Raw genomic sequence first — 21,909 nt, forward strand, 5'->3', positions numbered from 1 at the left:
GTCCTCCCGTCTGGCTGTGACGGGACCCGGGGCTTTGCTTTCTACAGTGTTTTTTACCCAATTTTTCTCCACTTTTGTGGGCCTGTGCGTCTGCCGGTGCCTCGGCGTGGGGCGCGGGGTGCCGCAGCCCCCAGCCAGGCCGACACCGCACACACGCGGCTGCGGCCCGCCCGCCCCCCGGCCCCCCTTCTCGGCCGAGAAGGGAACGGCACGGCTCTCTACAGGTGAAACTCCGCAGTTTGCTGGAGGCCGGCGGGGTGCCCGTGGGCTCGGGGTTGGCCTCGGGCAGCTCCCCAGGGCGGCCACCGCCCCGCCGCCCCTCAGCGGGCGCGGGGGGCGTCCGAGGCGGCGGGGCCGGGTCGGCGTGGCGGCCCGCCCCCGCCTCCCGCGGACTTCCAGGCCGTGGCAGGGCGCTGTGGCCGCCGGCAGCGGCTCCCAGCCCGCCCCCTGCCCTCCGTGCGGCTCCGGCTCGCACACCCCCCGCCTCCCGCTGCCGGCTCTCCCCGCTCGGTCGCGGCTGGGGCCGGGTGATTCACCCGCTCCCGGGCTTTGTTTGGCTCCGCGGGCCGCTTCAGCCCCCGGGCAGGGCAGGGGTCGGGCAGGACTCGTGCAGGCTCCCCCGGCGACCCCCTGGCAAAGCCGATGTCCGCCGCGCCCGTCCGATCCCCGACGCTGCGGCCCCACAGGATGAAGAAAGACGAGTCGTTCCTGGGCAAGCTAGGCGGGACCCTGGCGAGGAAGAAGAAAGCCAAGGAGGGTGAGTTCGCCCGCGCGGAGGGGAGGAAGGAAAGCGCACCCCACCGGCGTGACTTGCAGCCGCTTCCCCGTCCCGTCCCGTCCCCGTCCCGTCCCTCCACGGGATAAGCCTGCGGCGGGGGCGGGCGGCAGGCTTGCGGGCAGAAACCCCCTTTGTTCGCCAGCCCCCGGGGCGGGGGCCGCAGAGGTGGGCGGTGTGCCTGCTCTCTGCCCCCGGAGCGGCAGCAGCCCCGGCGGGGAACGGGGCCTCGCCCGCCTCAGCCCGGCGGGGGGGCGGCGGCGCGGCGGGAGGGCGCTTCGTGCCGGGGGCCTCGCCGGCCTCGGCCCCGCCGGGGCGGTTGGCAGCGGGGGGGCTGCCGGGAGGTCCCTGCGCCTGGGAGCCGCACGCCGGTGTGGGGTGGCCGTTCATCGGGCGCGCCTCGGGGCCGGCTGCGGGCTTGGCCGCTCGCACCGCTGCTTCCCGGCTCCCCTTTTCCTATGTCTGCCCGCAGCTGGGAAGGGAACCCCAGAGCCCGCTTTCTGCTGTAAAATAAACTTCTGGTGACCAAGGAGAGTGTGGGCGTCGTTTTTTCTAGTCTGAGAGTTGAGGAAGCCACGAGGGAGTGATTAAATCCACCCGCGTTTCGTTCCGGGCCCGCTTCATCCATAGGCTTTATGTAGGCATAGATACTTTTGCCCAGAGTGTTTTTCATAACCAAATATATTCAGCACAAACACCTCGCCCTCGAGCGCCAGGATTTCGCATGGCTGCACTTACAGCGAGGCATACCGCGTGTGTTCATTTGGGTTGTCACCGCCGGCGCCAGCCGGGCAGGGAGGCGTTGGCCTCCCCCTTCAGTGCGGGGAGCCCGGAGAAGCTCCCTCAGCCCGAGCCCAGTGGACCGCCACCCGTGTTGGGGTGGCTCGGCCCCCGCTGCGCACCCACCCCTGCCCGGACCCGCCTCGGCGCTGCGCCCCTGGCACGGCCTTCTCGTGAGGTGTTCCCACAGCGGTCTGCTTGCACCAGAGGCTGTGCGGAGATAGCACTGTTTGCTCTCAAGCAACACAACTTTCTTGTTGCTGTTGTAGATGGGGAGGTGGCGTCTTGCCGCTAGACTTGATAAAGATGGTCCAGCCCTATATACACAAAGTGTACTTTTCTCCTGAGCGTTGTCTCCTCTGAGGATGGTGTACTCTGTCCTCTGCTTCCCCGACTGACCAAATACTGGCTTCTGCAGAGAAACTCCTCCTCCGCATTATCCCCAGACTGCTGCTGCCTGCTAGCAGGAAATCTGGGTATCCTTGCCTTACGGTTTAATGCAATTTTGACTTTCTGGCTGGTTAAAACTGGCTTTGGTTTTTGTTCTAGTGTCTGGTGGGTGTAGGGTAGGGATGTAATTTGAGTTTCAGCCTCCTTTCAGCTGGCTGTTGAGCGAGCACATGTTTTACCCATATTGAGTCTATTAATTGCCAGTAACATTTAGAAGGCAGTTTTTTAATATTTAAAAATAAAATATTTGGCCTCAAAACCTGGCTCAAGGAAATTGCTTCCTTTTCCTTCTCCTGGCTGTTTTGGTGTGGCTTACTGGTATTTCCTTTATTATCTATTTTTAATCAAGTTTCTCCAATGTGGTTCTGCTGAAGAGTAGCAGAAGCGGTCAGTGCCTTCCTGATGATCTCATTTGCTTCTGAAGGAAGATGGTGGAGAAACTCATCTCCAGTAGGGAATGCCGACCACATGCTCCGAAACAGTGTATTTCAATCAAAGACGACTTCTAAGCTTAAACAGGTTGGCAGCATTCCTTCTTAAATGAGAAATTCGGCATCGCTAGGCGATGTTTTTGTGGCGACCGGTTTTGGCAGGGGCCACCCGCTCGTTTTGAGTTTGTCCATTATTTTGCCTACTCTTGTGGCCGCAGCTCCTCTTGGCGGTGGAAGGGCCAGTTTTGGTTACTGCCCTCGGTACTTAGCGGGGAACCGCTGCTGCGGTAACGTAAAGCATGGCAGTCACGCTTCTGTCAGTGCGATGGGGAGGAAACGGAAACATGTGACGCAGCTTTTGGTTTGAGTATTCCTTCCAGTCTGAAAATGTGAAGGGAGGAAAGACGGTCTGCAAGCCCGTGGAGCCACCCGTTGGGTGTGACACGCCGTGGTGCTGCAGGCGGCTGAGGCCCTTCGTTGTAAGGGGAAATGGCTTGTTACCCTTTTACGTTTTGCACTCTCTTTGTGGGGTAGCTCTCAAAGGCAGGCTGTCCAGACCATGGCTGTGAAACTGAGGGGGGCCAAGGGCTGAGCAGTGACGAGGTGGTGGGGTGAGGTCTGCGCCAGGAGGAGAGAGGCTCGTCCATGGCTTGTGGGTAGGACCTGAGCAGCTGCTGGAGCAAATTTCAGGGCTAGAACCTCAATCTTTGTATGTGAGTGTGAAGCAGAAGTAAATTGGAAGCTCATCTGAGTGGCGTTCCTTGAATGAGTTGATAGACCATATAGGAGCCATGTGGTCAACTTTTCCTGTGAGCTTGGGAACCGCTCTGCCCTGGGGGTTTTCCTCCCTCCCTGCCTCCCTTTGGGCGGTTTCCGCTGGTTTTCTCTGAGGGGACCAGCAGAGGTCAGAGTGATCTTCCCAGAGTAAATATTGCCCTCTCCACCAACTACTCTCCACAGTAGCAAATCGAAATGTTGGCTGCTGATTTGCCACAACCAAAAATCATTCTTGCCTCCTCTCCCTCTAATAGCATGAAAAGCAAGCAAGCCAGAGAGCTCTTTGTACATACTTCTTGCTTTCGCTGCCCGTCTTCTGTATTGTAGCGTAAATATGGGCCTGCCAGCACCATCTCAGCTATATTCATATAATGACCTTTAACCTTGTCTGTGCAAGAGTTGTAATCCAGTTATATTAATCCTTTTCGTCTTTGTGCACAACTTCTGAGCCACGCAGCTCGGAGATCCTTACAATGACACTGAAAATGTTTTGTTGGTTACTTACGCAGTTTTCTTTTTTTAATCATGGGTGACAGCCATGTCATAAAGAACTATAATACGTGGCTACCAACCCATAAGCAACTAAATTAAATATTTTTTTTTGCTAACTGCTTTATAACATGCAGCAATCTATTTTTAGAGAGGTTATATTGGGAGAGGAGTGTTCATTTGGCTTATCAAGGCGGGCAGCTTAAGCTCATACCGTTGCTTTATGACAGGAGGATGAATAAGGTTCCTAGGTATGCTGGTGATAGTCACTGTGGCAGTATTCGAAGTATTTACCATAGCATGTAAGCAGCTTTGCTGCTGCTCTTGCTTTAGCAACATGGCGTGACATAGTGCTTTGTAAGTGGGTGCCAGTAGGTGAGGTATGGTTGAGATTTCAGGTCAAATTCTTCAACGTTTTAAGTCAAATTCTATAGGTTGCTTAACTTATTGAGGAAGCCTTTGAATTTCTACCTTGAATCTCTGCTTTACACTGTTACACCTTATATTTATGTTTCTGAATTTTTATGGCTGAACTGACTTATTAGGCAGCCCTGAGTTGAAAGAAGCAGCAGCCACCGTTGTTCACGGGGGAGCCGTTTTCACCCTGGTTTCCTATGGAAGTACGGGGTGGGTGATCTCACTGTCTGTTTGGCTCCTCCCTTCCTCTTCCTTCCCAGGAATATTTTTAACCCATGGTTTGGCTAAAAATGCCCCTGAGAGAAAACTACCGGTCTTCAAGGATTATCACATAACTGCAGATTGTGTCAAAATGGATGACCAATGGGTATAGAAAGACCTCAGTGGAGTCCCACCACAGGAAAACCTGCAAATGAACTCAACCCTTACATGCTAGTAGAGAGCCCAGGTGGGAGGGAAACAGCCGGAGAAAGGACACGTCTATGGGAAGAGCACTGCGTTCTTAATTGTTACAGTCAGTCATGACACACATCCTTAGAAAAGCGGGATGTGTTTGTTCCAGTGCTCGTGTGACCCCTTGGTTTATACCCGCCCCCCCCCCATTAGGCTATGTGGAAATCTGCAAAAGTCTAAGTTTGCCTGATGTTTCTGCGACATGATTCTGTCTTGGTGTATCTTGGGCTTTCAAGATGTGCCACATCTGTAATGTGGTTACTAAACTTTAGCACATCTGTTCAGGAGCTCCAAAATCTGCTTTAAATACCTTAGGAAACTATTGGGATGCTGGCAGGGCTCATAGCGGGATACAGTTTGTAAGCTAGATGATCCCTTAGCTTCTTTTCAGACCGTGATACCGTTTCAGCTGGTGCTGTGTTTCATCTCCATCTGTAAAAGGAACTTTAAAAAAAAATCTCCCCTTTCCTGTTGGTCAGAGTGATGTCTTTGTACTGAAATAAAGGAGGGGGTTTGCTGCAAGCTTCGCTCCTTGCCTACTTGCAAAGCTTTGTTTTCTCATAATACACTGTATGAAAGATCTGGGCAGCAGGTGTTTGGCTAAATAAACCTTCTATTATTGTATCTGTGTGTGTATATATATAGGCTATATGGAGGAGTCAGTGAGAGAAATACAACAGACAATTGCTTAGTGTTGTTTCCCAGTGACATGATTGAGGGTGGGTATAGGAGTGAGGAAACTGCTCCAGAAAAGAGCAATTTATTGTGCCTAATGAAATCAATAGGAGGAGGGGAAAGAAGGCGAGAGATGACAGCACTACAGAGGGCAGAATTATTGCAACAGCAGCTGAATAATATGAAGGTTTTATGCATATCAAGGGAGGTTAAAGTATTGTTCTTGGGGTCTGTGGCTCAGTGTAACAGTGAGACGGTGTGGCTGTGAAAAGTTTGCTGTTGCATTTGCCTGTGGGCACACCAGTCTGGTAAATAGCTTGGTAGGCGCATATTTCACTAGATGGCAAGGTTTTCCCCCCAGAGAAAGGTGGCCGTTGCTGCCTCTATTTTGCAGGGAGAAGAGCTGGAGGGTGAGGAAGTGAAGTGATTTGTTCATCTGGCAAGCCAGTGGCAAAGCCAGGGAAAGAAACTGTGTTTCCTGAGTCCTCTCTGGTGCTGTCATCCTTAGGCAAAGGCGCTGCATAATCTGCCTGTTTCCCAGAGCTCTACATATGCTAAAACCCATCTCCAAACTGTTCAGGTGGGACTGCTCATACTGCCTGATCCACTTTGGCTTTTTGGAGGGAAGAACATGAGGAAATAAGCTCAACAGCAGAATTAAATTGGAGGAAACAGTTTCTTTATCATTCCTTTGAAACTGATGGGGCTGCTTGTGCGGGTAATTGCTCTCTGGAGGGAAAAGAGGTTCAAAACCAGACCCACTTCGTTGCCTTTGTATTGATGAGCACATCTCAAGTCTGTAAGGCATCCCCTTGAACACAACAGGGTGGGAGAACTGGACTTGCTTAGAAAATGGATCTCATCTTTCATTTGAATATGGTATACTGAAAATAGTTAAAATCTCTTTTTAATGCTGTGTGTTATGCAGTCTCCAGAGGTGTATCTGTGTAAACAGACTGCAAAAAAATGTAACTTCTCCATCTCAGTGTGCTGCACCTTTGCTTTAGCCACTGCCTAGTGGCTGCTTGAGACCTAATAAATGTATTTAGTTTTGAAATGATGCTGCAAGATGCCTGTTCAATAGATCCTAAAAAGATGTAAAGCTGTAAGGCACGCTTAACTCAATCTTCATTCACCTTGCAGGAGGCACTCATGCTGGTAGTATTATTCATGCCTGGGATTTGTCCCAGTCACAACCATTCCTGGCCATTGCAGATTGTGTTTCATGCTGCCTGTGCCTATGTATCCTACTTTATGGACCGCACTGGTAATTGCTCTAACCTCTCTGATGTGGAAGAACTGGGACTTGGTCATTCATCTGGTGCCTAGAAAGGTCAGGATGGAGGTGTGCTACTGATGTGGTGCCTGCATTCTAGCTTTTGTCCTGAGGCACGTCTGCGTTTCTGACTGGTGGTGAAGTGCTGGGTAACTTGCAGGGTGCTGGCTAGCCTTGTAGTATTTCTCACCCAATAGGAAACTTCATGAGCAAATCTGCCTCTTGCAGATCCTTGAGGTGCAATCTGAGATAAGCTTCAACTGGTTGCTTCTCACTGTCTCCTGACCTGATACTCAAATGTATTTTTAAGGCTCTTCCTTTCAGAAGACTGGTGTTGGAGCTCACTCCCATTTTAACTTACTTTCCATGCTCGTAGTATGTGGCAGTGAATTCTTAGTCAGATGAAGAGACAAATACGAAGTATGCAGGGTCTGATTCTGTGGTCCTGGTTCACACAAGTACATTTCCTGCAGTCTGAGTGGATACTTTGCAGGGGAGGCATGTGTGTGCATTGTAAGGGGCTACTGCTGCTGAAATATCCAAACAGAAGATGAGACGGGTGCTGGTTAAGCAGAATTACTTGCTTTTTAAGAGAGGAATTTGCATAGAATTATATTGAAGTACATACCGTTCCAGATATGTGTATATATCCATATAAAGACTGTGAAGACATACGCAAATTCAGGTTCAATTTATTATCCGTTCTACTACTACTTTAAACAGAGAGAGACCTAAATTTCCAGTTGGAACCTGTGTAGCCTAATTGCTGAGTTTCTCCTGTAGGGCTCAGGCATACCTCTGACCAGATCTGGTTTCAGTCTTGCTAGAGCAGTGCCAGTTTGGTTCTGACAGTGTGTTCTATTCTGGCAAAAGCTGTACTGTGGATATAGTTTGTGTCGATGTCTCAACGGAAATGAACTCTACATGCACAGGAATCATGCTTTTAATAGTGTCATAAACCCCATGTTTTTCTCCTGTAACTCAGGATGGCTCACCCAACGCAGCTTTAGGCACAGTCTCTTGGTGAGACAATGGAGTTTTGAATTACAGCTGGAAGTTTTCTTCCAGACAGGGTGCAGCAAGATATGCAAAATAGCTCTGTAGATCTTCAGTAGTGGATTGAAGACAGTGTGTTGTGGTTTAACCCCAGCCAGCAACTAAGCACCACACAGCTGCTTGCTCACTCTCCCCGCAGTGGGATGGGAGGGAGAATCAGAAGGGTAAAAGTGAGAAAACTCGTGGGCTGAGACAGTTTAATAGGTAAAGCAAAAGCCACGCACACAAGCACAGCAAAACAAGGAATCCATTCACTACTTCCCATCGGCAGGCAGGTGTTCAGCCATCTCCAGGAAAGCAGGGCTCCATCACACATCGCTGTTACAAACGGCATCACTCTGAATGTCCCCCCTTCCTCCTTCTTCCCCCATCTTTATATGCTGAGCATGACGTCATATGGTATGGAATACCCCATTGGTCAGTTGGGTCAGCTGTCCTGGCTGTGCTTCCTCCCAGCTTCTTGTGCACCTGGCAGAGCACGGGAAGCTGAAAAGTCCTTGACCAGTGTAAACACTGCTTAGCAACAACTAAAACATCAGTGTGTTATCAGCATTATTCTCATACTAAATCCAAAACACAGCACTATACCAGCTACTAGGAAGAAAATTAACTTATCCCAGCTGAAACCAGGACACAGTGACTTGCTTTTATTTAAGAAGAACGGACATTTTAAAGTTGTTTTATTTTCAGAGTTGCAATCATTAAAATAAGATTAATTGTAAGAACACTGTTATGTTTCATCATAAAACCTTAAGCGAGGTGGTTATCAACACTTCCAATTTCCCAAAACCAGATTTCCAATTTCTTAAAAATACTAATGCAAGGATTTGGGAGGGGACTCCTTTTCTCCTTAAAGTCTACCCTTACTTAAAAGCAATTGTTCAATGATACCTGTTTTCATTTTCTCTAAAGGGGTTTATTAACGCTAACATCTTGGGAGAGACTTCTAGAAGCTGGCATCTGGCTGTTTCTGTTTGGAGGAGCGTGTGGGTGAGCCCTCTAAGACTTGGATGTATGGAGGGCTGCATGTGGACCCGAAATGAATGGGGAGAGCTGCAAAGTCACAACTTCATGCAAAGTCTATGCAGATGCTCTCTGCTGGGTGGTGTGAAGGGGGGATTCTTGGTCCCACTGGTGGATCTGTGCAGGGAGATCAGGCTGTGTTCTGCAATGCATTACGATAAATGCATTAATCATATTGACTTAAGTACTTGGGTTTTTAAGAGTTGTGATATTTAGATTTCTTTATTAATATAAATGCATCCTACTGTTTTGCACATCAGCAGTACAGGAGTCCAGAAGATTTAGTATAGTTATGCATAACAGTGCTAAATGTCTTTTTATGTACTTCAAGAACTGTTACAGGCCAGCTGATGTGAAAACAGATGAAGCTGGTGGAGTTTTCCAATGCACTGCTTTGAGCTTTGGATCATACTTTGATGTTAGGAGATTTGGGAGATTAGCTGGCAAGCTCTTTCCATTGCGAAAGCATGTCAGAACAACTTGTTGCTAAGGGATCCAGGGTTATGTGGTCTGTGGCAAGACCAGCACGAGGCAGAGTCTGCTAGTTGCAGGAATTGGTGTTTCAGCAATTACAGCTTTGCTGTTCAGCTTGGAAGGAAATTTAGTGTGTGTACCTTGTGCATACAAGTGTCATGGACACAGCTGAGGAGATTCAAGTTTGTAGCTGTGGAAGTGCCAGTGTACTTCAAAGCTGCTCATGAGGGATTTGCATGCCAAATTGCTGTTCGTTTTCAAAGGGGGTCGAGTGTACAAATCTCTTGGGCACCACTAGAAATCCAGGCCTGCAAATACACACCTGAGAGGTTGTCTGTGTCACGGTTCCTGGGACATGATGTCTTGACAGGGACATACAACCATGCAGAGGCACTGACATGTATCATAAGGAGGAGGAGTTTTCTGCCTCACCTATAACATCATCTGTTTGTGATCCTTGTCACCCTTGCTGCTGGTGGTAGGCTCTGTGCATGCCTTCTTAACCCTGGAGTCTTGTTTCCTTTTCAGCGTTTTCAGTCTGTCCATGTTCTTGTGCTAGTGGGGCAAGGTCTTCATTGCAGCAGCAGGCTAAGGGCCAGCCCTCAAACTCCTCACGGTCATTTCAGGAGACCTGGAGGCCGGCAAGAAAGAAGGAACGGAAGCCTTGTTTCCCAAAGGCTTCTCCTTGTGCTGACCTCTGCTCATTAGAGCAATCATGACTTCAGCAAACCTCCAGGTTCTTTGAACTAACAGGACCTGGGTATTTTGTTGCAGAAGCCAGCTACTTGAAAGTCAGCCAGGTGGCTCCAGAGAAAGGTCTGACCTGTGCCAGTGTCTGGACATGATGGATGCCACGGGCATGATGTCTACATGCCTTAATCTGCACAGCCCTCTAGTTGAGCTCTTCTGCATGGTCATTTTGGTAGTTGCTTATCCCCTCCCTCGTATGTCCTCTGCCTGCTCTGTGAAATGTGTTATATACGTGCATTGTCACTGATGAAGCATAGTTTTTTTCCTCAGGGCACAGAAAAATCAACTGATGCGGTTGTCAGAGTTGTTTACTCTAACTTGCAAAGTATGCACGTCTGCGGCAGGTTTTCCCTGGGGTCTGTATGGCATACGTGGACTGTCCCTTGCTTTACGTGTCGTCCTGGCGGCTGTGGTGTGCCTGCCTCTGGTTGTTGTCATGGGCTGCATTGGCACTTCTCGCCCTGGGCTGAGGGGTGGGCGGTGGAGGGAAGTGTGGCATGCGTTGTGGTGAGGAGGAGGGCAGTGGAAGGGAAGGAGGGGCAGGGTGAGCAGTGGGAGAGTCCCGCTTTTCAGGTGGCTCTTCCAGGCTGCCCTCAGGAGGAGCACTGGATCCTGGGACCTCTGCTGCAGGACAGGCTGCTCGGCGGTGGTGCATGCCGTCCCCACCATCGCAGGAGGGGCTGTGTCCGGGGGATCTAAACCAGAAGTTCTTGTGTGGATGACAAGTGACCCCCGTTTATCTTTGGGGATGGGCTGAGCATGGAGGGGAAGTGGGAACAGGAACCTCTGTGTTGCACAACTAGTAGGTTAGTGGCCAAGGGATATCTCCAGGGTGAAGCATGTTCTGCTCAGGTATAGGTTTTCCTAATTTGTACTCTTCTGTTGGCCAAGTAGAAAGCTGCAACCCAAAATTCGTGACTTCTGTTGTATATGTCTAGTTTAGCTGGAAAAGTATTATGGCTAACATATGTGGTTTCAAGGTTTTGTAATTTGAATCCGGCTAAGTCTTGCTCTGAAAACCAGATGTGGGGAGAACATGCACACCTGGCAGCGTGTACTGGTCGAGAGCAGTGGCTCCATACTCTTCAGGCCTTTAAATCACTGTCACTTCCTCATGGAGGAACGTATATCTGCACAATGAAGCTTCTAATTATAAATCCTGTACACACGATTTGTTTCCATGCACCCGCTGCAGACCCCTCTCCAGAGTCCTTAGGCTGAGAGGGGAAGCCATGGGACGGGATTCTGGTTTTGGCTTTGCTAGGGGTGAGCAACAGGATCTTTGGGAATTCCATTTTGCCTCTCAGTGATTGTTTCTCCAAGTTGAAAAAGGCTTCTTTGTAGTCCCTGAAATCTGTCTGGTGATCAGATATAAACTCACATAAAATCTCTTTTCAATGTATGCTGCATTTTGGTTATAAAACAAGCAAGCTGTTCTGGCTCCTGGAATTCTGGTTCCTTCTTTAGTACTTTTTTCATTGTGTGGTTGAACCATAATGAAATCCACTGAAAAAAGAAATAGTGTATTTTCCATTATAGCTGCCATATGGCTTTATTGCTAATTTTTAATTAGCTGAGATTGTTGCATACACAATTTATTTGGAGTAAGGAAGGAGACTGTGAGAGCTGGATGAGCGGAGGAGAGTTATTCTGATGTCTGTATAGAGGCGCAGTGTCTTTTTTACTGTCTTTAAATAGAAAAATGTGTAATCCTCAGAAAGTGTCTTTCCACTAGGTCTGTTTGGCAGATGTATGCATGTGTGTTATTAAACAGATGCAGTTACTTGTGTCATTTTAGAATAGAATAGTGGTGTTTGCTCTGGCTTGCCTAGTCCAGCAGATGGATTTAGAGGCTTTTCAAAATTGACAGGATTTTCTTCAGAAATGGTAGAATAGGAGAAAGTACCAGGGCATTCAGGCTTGCATTTTCTGCTTAATATTCCTCCTCAGGAACAGGGTTATAAAATTGTACCACAGGATTACTGTTTGCCTTCTTCCCTGTATATGGCTCCCAGTACTGTTACAGTGGATTGGTTCCATTGGAAAATTAGGCAGGCTGCAAGAATGCTAACACTATAGATATATCTTGGATCTGTACTGAATTTGGTCTGACAGGGATCTTGACTCTCTAATTAGATAGTTAATTAAGTGTGTATAATGGAGCCCTATCATTGGGAAACTGGGTTTTAATTGGGTGCAGGATGTCATGCTCCAAATGGTCCTGCTGTGCCAGGAGCAAACCAGATCTGCTGCCTGTATAGCAGACCTGATGCTGTCTGCCACACAGACTGATAGGGCTTTTTTTGCATGTGGAAGGGGAGAAGCAGTCATGACTGACCTCATGTAATGTGGCAGGTCCTTCCAAGCAACATTTCTGTGATTCTGTGGAGCTGGGTTTTTTGAGGGTCCCTCGTCAGGGAGAGATGGATGGTAACGGGAAGGAAAGAGGGACTGACCTTAGTATCCGCTCTCTGCTGTATGGTTGAAGGAGAAAGGTATGTATTTGTTTCCATGACGTGTCTGCGACAACTGGGTGCTTATGAGTTTTTCCTCTGACTGCTCACACAAATTCAGACTAATAGTTTCCCTCTTGACCACTTATGATGTGCTTAATTAGACTGCTGTCTTGAAAATGCCCGCTTTTTCTGCAGCACTGCAGCTCTAGCTGCATTAACACAGTGAGGGGCCATAGTTTAAATCATCACCTTGGATCCTCAGTATCATCTAGCTTCACATCGTTTAGTTTAAAAAACTAAACTGTGGTAGCTGTTGCTCTGCTGACATCAGTAGTGAGAGCAGTAAGAAGGCTAGGGACCTATGCTTGACCAAGCCATGACTCTGACATTTAAGGTGTTTGTTTTTTTCATACTGTCTTTCCAACTATATTTCTCATCCCTTATTTCCTGTCATTTACATGTTAACAAACAGATCGTAGGTACCAACATTTGCCAAGCTAGTTCAGCACCTGGTCAAAAGCTTTTCTCCATCAGATCTTTAACCAACGGGTACCACATGTGGGTTTTCTTTTCTGTGGACAAACGGGTAAAACAAGTTGTAATTTTTAGTGAGTGACTTTTTTTCCCATGAATGGCATTATGTGCAGATGCCGTATCGCCCAGAACCCTGGTAGAAGGCATCCTCACTGGGTTCCTTCATTTGATAAACAAATGTGCTGTTGATCCAGTGGTTGGTAAGAGGTTTCTCCAAGAATGCAAACACAGTTACTTTGAAACTGTCGGAGCTGCGGAATTCCGCTTTTGTACTGAATGCACAGGAGATGGGCACTGTTGTTCCAGGGCGGCTGAGTAATTTGGTGTGTTGCAGCATAGCTGGCCAGATGATTCTGCGGAGCCGTATTGGGAGTATGAAAGATTTCATATCTCTTACATTGGAAGAGTAAAAACAGTAACTAATCCTCGTGCAAGAAAAGGGGGAAAAAGATCCTCATGGCTGCCTGTGGCACTGCCCCTATGACATGTGATCTGTTTGTCTCACGGTCTATCCTGGCATGTGTCCTGTTTAACATCTTCATCAAGGACCCAGAGGAGGTGATGGAGTGCACGCTCATACAGTTTGCAGGTGACACCAAACTGGGTGACCAGCTGATACACTTGAGGGCAGGGCTGCTGTTCAGGGAGACGTAGACAGGCGGGAGAAATGGGCTGACAGGAATCTTCTGAAATCCAAGAAGAACAAGTGAAAAGTCCTGCACTCGGGAAAGAAGAGCCCCTGCAGTGATAGGGGCTGGAGACTGCCTGCCTGTGGGGCAGCTCTGCTGGAAGGGTCCTGGGAGCCCTGGTGTGCAGCGAGCTGACCCTGGTCACAGCAGTGTGCCATTGCTGTGAAGAAGACCAATGGTATCCTGGGCTGTGTTAACAGAAGCACAGCCAGTAGATTGAGCAAAGTGGTTATCCCCCTCTACTCAGCACTCCTTAGATCCCAGCTGGTACTGTGTCCAGTTTGGAGCTCCTCAATACAGGAAAGACATGGCTAAAGTGGACCACCTTCCGCAGGATGGAGAACTTGGCCCTGTGAGGAGAGCTGAGGGAGCTGGACTTGTTCAGCCTATGGAAGAGACTGCTTCAGGGACATCTTCAATAAGCAGTCTGCTGATACCTATGAGGAGATTATTGAGAAGATGGGGCCAGATTCTTCACCATTGTGCATAGCAGAGGAGAGAGACAACAGGTATAAACTGAAATGAATGAGGTTCAGTCTGGACAAGGGGAAAAATTTTTTCATGCTGGGGACTATGAAGCAGTGGGACAGGATGCCTTGAGGGTTTGTGCAGCCTCCGTTCTTGGAGGTTTTAAGACGTGACATGATAAAGCCCTGAGCAACCTGGTCTGATCTCAGAGCTGACCATGCTTTGAGAAGGAAGTTCAGGTAGAGACCTCCTGAAGTCCTTTCCACCCTGAATTATCCAATGATCTTATGTGGCTCCGTGGCAGCTGAGACTGTTCAAAGGCTGGAGTAAGGACATTTCTTAAACAGAGTAAAGTCTGTGGATTAATGATTTATGAGCATGTGAATACAAGGGTGTGCAGTGGAACTTTGCTTCTCATCAGGGTCCTTTTACTGATTTTGCACTGAGGTATTAGTAAGAGTAAATTTTTTTTTTTTCTGTCTCTTTTGCCTGTCTAACCTTTTAGTGAGGAGGAAAGCATAGATTCCGCTGGGTTGCTGCTCTGGCTGCTTCTCTAGTGAATGTGGGTCGGAGAGGCTGTATATTAGAAAGCTGTTTTGGGACTGACCAGTAGCTGAGCTTGAAAGTCTTTAAGATGTCTAGGCCCACTGAAACACCACCTTGTCTAGCTCATAGGACCTGGTATTATCAGTGCAAAGGCTTTAAGAGACCACAGAAAGCTAGAACTGCAAATTGTGTAAAACTTTGGTGTGCTGACTAAGTAACAAATAACAACAGCTGCAGGTCTTTTGGATACTTGGTGAAATGTGACATTTTCTTGTGCTTTGGACTTGTTTTGATTTGATTCGTGGCTGGCTGTTGTTTCATGACTGCATTTTGTTATCCCTTGAGGGCTGTGTTTGGGAGACTGGACTGGAATGGCAGTCGGAGGTCTGGGCTCCACTCTTTCTACATGGTCTTCAGCAGCTCTGTTTGGACATGGTGGTGTCTGTTTCTTACTTAAACCTGGCAGAGTTAAACATCTGAATGCTTTTATGGCAGCCGCTATCTTCACTGTACCTTCCCCTTGTGGACTGGCTTTTATCTGACCGTGGGCTCTGAGTTCCAGACTTTCTTTTACTGTGAGGTCTGTAGTGCTTATCACTGAAGTGCTTGTCTTGGCAGGCTCCGCTGGTGCTCAAAGCAACAAGTAAAATAATTTTCCGCATATTACTTGTCTGGTAACCATTGAGAAAAATTCCTTGTATTTTGCAGCGTCTGCTTGTAGAGAGATATTTCAGCTCATTTTCAATACACTGCTTTACTGCCCTGGATGCAGGTAGGACACAGGAAGGGTAGAGCTGGGCATGAGCAACCTCAGTATATGGTACTCTGAAAACTGTGTGTTGAGTGTTTAGGTTAAAGCTTCTAGTCTGGAGTACTGCCTGTCCCTCCATCGGTCCTGTGCTCTGTTGAAGTGAAAACTAGTATTTACTAGAAAACCCTCAACGTGTGTGTTGCAAATATAGTTGCTATATATGAGTGTTTTTCAGGCTTTTCCTTGTCTTTCTGGGTGACATTTGGGCAACTCCAGCGATTAGGCATATAGACATTTTGTGGTTTGCAGGATCATTTATCTCAGCTTATTCTTCCTGTAGAATGATGTTGCACCAGCAACAAAGTTGCTGTTTTTGAATTGCAAGTCATAGCTGTAGCCGCCTTTCCATTTGCGTGAAGTTGGTTTGTTGAGCTCTACTATCAGCTGGAGAAGACGGTGCCTGTCTGTTACTTCTTGTGCTCACCTGCCATCACTGCCTTCAGAAGTGAGTCTGTTACTCTGTACTTCTCTTGACATGTTCAGAAGAACAAGCAACATCAAATGTTTTCATATTTGCACAGCAGACTGCTTTTGGTGGTGGGTGTTAACCTTTTCGTGCCTTTGGAAAGGGAGGCGAAGGATATGGGGAAAGCAGTGAGCTGAAGCAGGTAAAACTGCTTGGGCTGTTAATTAACCGAGGGGGTTACCTACAAATGAAGTGTTAAACCATGAGAAGGAAGTGGAAAGAAACCGGTGGAGGGATGGAAACCAGCTCAGTTGTAAAACGCGTTACCACGAGCTGCAGTAGTAACTTTTTTGATGCCGAGTGTTCTGCTTGGTAAAGTTTGCACAGTAGATTTGTATGTGGGATCAGAGATAGAGCTTGTAGGAGGCAGTAAACTGAAGTGCTGTTTTCTCCTTGATTTCTTCAAGACGGAGAAGGCAAGAATTGAATGAATGGACTAGGCATCTCTATTCCAGAGTAATGCTATTAGCTCTGCTTCTGACAGCTTCTGCTGTTTCTCCCTTGGTGATTTGCTTTGGCCAGACCCATCAAACATGGATACCTTAAGTGGCGAGCTGATTCTGGTTTCTGGAGTTGCTTTTGGTTAAAGGAGTCTTGTCGGTGCTTGGCATCTTGCGGAAATCAACCTGCTTCGTTACGTTCTCAGACAGAGTTCCTAGACTATGAACGTGCTGTTCCCTACCTGCTTGTGCCCATCACCTTTGGTTGTAGGAGTACACAGAAGCCATGAAGAGCACTAAGCACTATATAGTAGAATACGGTATTTCATGGAGGATTGATGGCAGGAAATTTAAAATGCCTTGCGGGTTTTCCACTGGAGGCAGATACAGGCCAGAAGTCTCCTTCAGTCCTTTCCTCTTCTTATCAGACTTTTTCTTTCCCTCTGTTCTCATCAGGCGGATTTGACTCCACATCCTTCTTTCACGTGGAAGTTTTCCTAGTGCTCATGCGGTACGCTTGGGAGAACATAATCCTCCACCATTGCTTTGTGGGGAGAAATGGCCTTTTGTATGTTGTGATGGAATTGTAACTGGGGGAGGCTGAGGAAGTACGTTTTCCCTGTTTTCAAGTAGAATTTGTGTGCAGAGGGAGGAGCGTAGCTTTCCCTAGTTGCTCTTAGGGTCCTTTCAAGCTGCAGTTACTGCCTGTGATGTTTGAGGCAGCAGCCTGGCTTTTCCCTGTCAAAAACCTGGGATTGAAGCCATCTGTTTACAAGTTCAGGACAACACAAGTGCCAATGGTGTGCCCATTTCATGTCCTGGAGTGTAGAAGCTGTATAGTTTTGGTGTGTATTATGTTAGTGCTTAGGAGAGCTGGGTAATGGGTAGATGCTTTAGAGAATGTTTCATTTTTGCCTTAGAAATAAAATACACATATGAGGGCCTGGGACCCTCTTTACCTGAAACATTTTCCCATTAACAAGTCTGTGCAAAAGCTAGTGCAAGGGGCAGGAAAAGGGGGAGAAAAATCTCACGTCCGTGAAATGAATGGGTACATGATGTTAAGTTGCGGTGTCCTGCTCCCAGCCAGGTGCTGATTCCAGACCTCGGAGTGCGCAGGGGGTCTAAGCGACACTGAGCTGTAGCAGCCAGCGTGCATCCTGAGAATACTGCAGCACGTTACGAGTAACGAATGCAGCTTGTTGACCTCTCCTTGCTCATCTGCATGGAGGGGAGTGTTGTTCCATTTCGGGCAGGGAGGACAAAATGTCAGAACTGTTTGCTGAGAGCTGCTTAAAAATATACTTGCGCCTCTCAGGCGTGAGGAAATGTGATTAAAAAAAAATGCCATTTTCAAAGCTGTGGGATTGCTACCGTAAGGTCAATGTAGCGAGACTGAAGCAGAGCTGACAAGGTCAATATGTCAGCTCAGTATCCTACTGGGTGGCTTTTTTCATATTTGAAAACCTTGCTTTTGTAGGTCTAATTTTGTAAATACTTTAAAACACCATTTTTGTCCACACTCTTGTTTCTGCTGGGTTGGTTTTTTTTTTTGGCCAGCATTAGCGTTTGTGTGTTTACACAGTGAAAATTAACTTTATATTTTTTTCCTTTCTTATCTGGTTAGTTTTCAGGCATGCTGTGTCCCTGCTCTGTACCATAATGTGGCTTCTGCAACCGCTAGTGCCAGCAAAAGGAAGTGGTGAGTGGCAGCTAGGGATGGAGGCGAAGTCTGGAGTGCCCCTTTGCTGACAGCATGGATGCCTGCCTGATAAAGACAGCTACATAACTTAAGCTTAAGATAATAATTAAAGAAATGAGAAACAGGGACTTACAGCAAAATGATGAATCCCAAGTTTGACTTTTAGTTTTAACTCCGTAGCTCTCTGTCAGCTTCTGTCAAAGTCTGCATCTTGCTTTTCTGCCTTGCAGAACGTGTTTTGAAGGATTCCTATTTAAGTATTTACTAAGTGGGTGTTAGACCTGTTGCATGAGCTGAGCAGAAAGGGACTAAAACAGCCGGGGAGCCAAATGCTGAGCTGAATTCTGGCTTGGTGCTTTGGTAGCTGCGAGGCTTGAATGGGATCAGTACAACTGCTGGAAAGAAGACCCGAATGCTAAATACAATGGCTCTGTGTTGGTACTGTGGGCTCATCTTGGCTTTTATCACCGCCTATGTATGCCCAGGCAGCTGTGGGTCAGCTCTGGCTTTGTCAGTCGTTATCAGAGCCAGATGAATGCCGACGGGGGGATCTATCTGTTCAGTTATGTCAGCAGTGTAACAGCAGTGGTGGCCAGTCCTGCTTTGCTGGCTGCTGTGTTGTCCCCGGCTGCCCAGCACAGGCAGCGGCTGGGTGAGGGCAGGATCCCCCCGCCTCCTCGGCGGCACCAGCGCTGCATTCGCTGGGCCCCATAGGGAGCTGGAGCAGAAAACGGGTTCAGCACACAGCAACTTAATTTCGTAGGATTCAGCTTTCTTGCTGAACTGAAGTGGGCCACATAACTGGCTAAAGATCTATCTGCTTAGTAATTACAAAGTCTCATTTTGTTTGATTTGGTGTTCGGTTGCCAGTGCTGGTCATGTTGAAAGCAGATCGCGGCCACTGCGGTCTGTGTAGTGCTCCTCTCTCTCAAGCTGCTGCTTCTCTGCCTGTTCCTGTTCTGCCTCAACGCACCATTCCTCTTTTCAGGAGGGCTGGTACATGTGCAGGGCTTGGCCAGGATAGCTGTAGCAGTGTTAATTTAATATTGGCTATCTCAACACAGGTGTCATCCACTAAAAAATGCAAATTCTTTTTTCACCAAAATTTAAAAAAAAACCCAAACAACTTGATAGGAGGATAAGAATTTTCATGGGAGAAAAACTGAAAGCAGTATTTCACTCTCATAAACAACAAAACAAAACAAAACAAAAAACAAAACCCCAGCTTCTCAGAAATGTTTCTCACTGGCTCAAGTATTGGCTGTGCTGCTACCTTGCTAGATACATGTTTTACCCCTGGCAAAAGTAAAGGGGAGATCTTTGTTCTGGTGTCACAGAATGGACCACTCATCTGTGTAAGTTTAACACGTCCATCATATAAGCAAGCGTGGCCTGCTCTTTGCAACTAAACAAAAGGATTATTACAGCCCTTTCCTAAAAGTTGCCTTTAGCTTTACTTTTCCCTTTTTTTAGGTCTTTCCATTTCTTTAAGTGACAGAGCCTGGCTGTTCTGAGCGCCTTGCCTGCCTACTGAGGCATATAAATAATCTCCTTTATTACCACATTTCTGCTTGAGTGCAGTCCCTTGATATGGTGGTGCCTTTATGTGGATTTGATCAAGTCTTTGCCTTTGATCTGCCTGTGATTATTAATTCTCTATTATAATTAATGGAGGCTTTGTCTTTCTCCTGCAGTCTCTATCAAAAGATCTCAGAGCCTTTTGTAAATGTTAAGCGATTAGTAATGCAGTAGCAGACTGACGAGTTATGTGTGTGGTTTGTCTCTAGAAAAGAGACAGAGTCTCAGTGTATCAGCATGCACTACGTTTGGGGCTGATTTGAAATCTTCCAGTACAACAGTTTTTCTTGGAAAATGCCAGTTTTTGTAAAACTTTTTTTTTTAATGTTCCTAGAAGGCTTACTATTTTGAAGATGACTTTTTGTGAAAGAGTTTTAGGTGTCAGGTGGAAATTCTGCGTGTGTTGGTCTGTGATAGGCAAACAGAGGAGCAGGTTAAGAGACCCCTGCAGGGTCTTTACCCACCAGGGACCTGTTGCCTTCTGGTCTGACACCTCATGTGGGAAGTGGGAGCTCCACCAGATACTTGATCTTTTCTGCAAGGGTTGGCTGCTTCATCAGGGGGATTTGTCCCATGGCCACGTCTCACCTGAGGTGTGAGTGAATGAGGGTCATACCACTGGTCTGAATGGGGTAGAAGTGGTCTTGAATATGGACTTTCTATTTTGCACTTGATTTATCTGAACTCTTAGGATATGAGTTGAAGGTAGGTGAATCACTGTCTGATAAAGTGCAGCCGGTTGCGGTTTTGTCTCTGGGAAGAGCAAGGAAACTTGGGAAGCAGTAAGATGTTGAGGGCAGGAAAAGAGCTTCCCGTGCAGTTCACATTACATGGTCATTGCACGTTTCCCTTCTGTGTGCTGCTCCGACCAAAGAAGATGACAATGTTACTTGAACAAATCATCTGTAGTGGAGCCAAGGGTAACAAACCAGTCTAATAGCTTCCAAAGTTAGGGTTTAATCATGAGATGAAAGTACATTGTGTAAAAGTTGTGGTCAGGCAGTGCTGCGGAGCCAGCTCGGCACTGGTTGAATGTGAAGGAAAGCACCGTATCCAGAAAGCCGTGATTAGCGTCACGACAGCTGCTGCTTTCTGCGGGGTGGGATTCAGCTTTGCAGTCAGAAATAACTAGAGCTAAAATTAAGTAGCATTTACAATCTGTTTTTGTAAGAGGCAGAGGCTTGTGGTCAATTTTTTAATAACAAGGCAGTGAATGGTAAGGACTTAAAAGGTGAACTGTGCTGTTGTGGATATCTTTTAAAATTACACTAAAATTATTAAGAGTGAAGGTAGAAAGGATCAAATTGTTGACATCAGCTTGCTCTTTCTTATTAAAAGGAGAAAGCAAGGACTTTTCTTCTTTTTATAGCAGTCCTACTGACTTTAAAGGCCATTTTCTGACTTGTGAGAAATCCTTGACAGCTCAGGTGGTGCTTCCAACTTTCTGCAGCTAATTGCTCCTGTTCTGTGCAGTTTGCGTGTAATCCTGTGCACCGAGACAGCCTGCCTGGCTTACAGATGTAGTGCTGTATAGCATGTGTGTATGCGATCCGCTCATTACATTAATTTGTTTGAAAGGCCAGCACAGCTTCCAATGTGACTAAATCATGTTGACTGCTGACACTGCCAGGAGATTGTTAAAACGTCGAAGGGCTGCCAGGAACCCTTGCTGCTTTCCTGGGGACTGGTAGAGAAGTGACCTTTTACTCATGAATTTAAATTTCTGGTTTAGGGAAATACTCAGGGTTTTTGCTGAATGCCTTGGCCACTTGCCTGTCCCTTGTTACATTTGGATTTTGCTAGTGCTGGCTGAAGCGGTTCGGAGGACTAGTGCTGCCTGTTATTTGAGGATCTGCTCAGAGAGGAGATCTCCAGCCAGAAGGGAGGGAGGCTATAGCAGACATCTGGGAGAAATTGTGGCTAATTCTGCCAGATACATTCCCAAGGCATCATCTTTCTGTGTCTGTAGTTACACCTGACTTGTCCTGTGCAAGTTCACAGCTGAGTCATTTAGACCATTGGCAAGTTTTATGTTAAGGCTGTAATCATTCAGCAGTCTGTGTTGTGGGTCAAGGTGGGAGCAAACTCTTTTCGTGGGCAGGAGAGCGTTCCCTGGATGCTGGGGCTGCTCATATGAGATCTGCTGGCATGTCTGAGCAATACCTCTGCCCTGGCGTGGCGTGGCGTGCCGGCAGGAGCAAACAAACTGGCCCAGGGCAACAGATACAGGAAAGTTTCTGCTGGGGACCAGCCTGGACTAAGTGATGCTACTCCAGCCTGTACTCAATTTCTTACCCCTTCCTGTCTTCCCCTACTGCAGGTTTTCTCTGACTGATCTATGAAATGAAATGATCAGGCTTTAGAGAAAGATGTTTTACACAGATCTCATTTAG

General features: G+C 47.4%; 1 protein-coding gene across 3 annotated transcripts in view; it reads left to right on the top strand.

Moving 5' to 3' along the window:
• Positions 1-471: 471 nt before the first annotated feature.
• Positions 472-21,909, top strand: part of PARVB (parvin beta) — a 63,679-nt gene continuing 42,241 nt past the window's right edge. Inside the window, exon 1 of one of the 3 annotated variants that reach the window (XM_075161824.1) lies at positions 472-757. In XM_075161824.1, coding sequence (XP_075017925.1) covers positions 643-757 — 115 coding nt within the window. In that variant the 5' untranslated portion in view covers positions 472-642. Of the gene's footprint in view, positions 758-15,673; positions 15,868-21,909 lie in introns of those variants that run through there. The other 2 variants (XM_075161832.1, XM_075161840.1) reach the window with 2 other exon arrangements.

The sequence above is a fragment of the Calonectris borealis genome, chromosome 1 (genome assembly GCF_964195595.1).
Source record: "Calonectris borealis chromosome 1, bCalBor7.hap1.2, whole genome shotgun sequence".
NCBI classification, from domain to species: domain Eukaryota; kingdom Metazoa; phylum Chordata; class Aves; order Procellariiformes; family Procellariidae; genus Calonectris; species Calonectris borealis.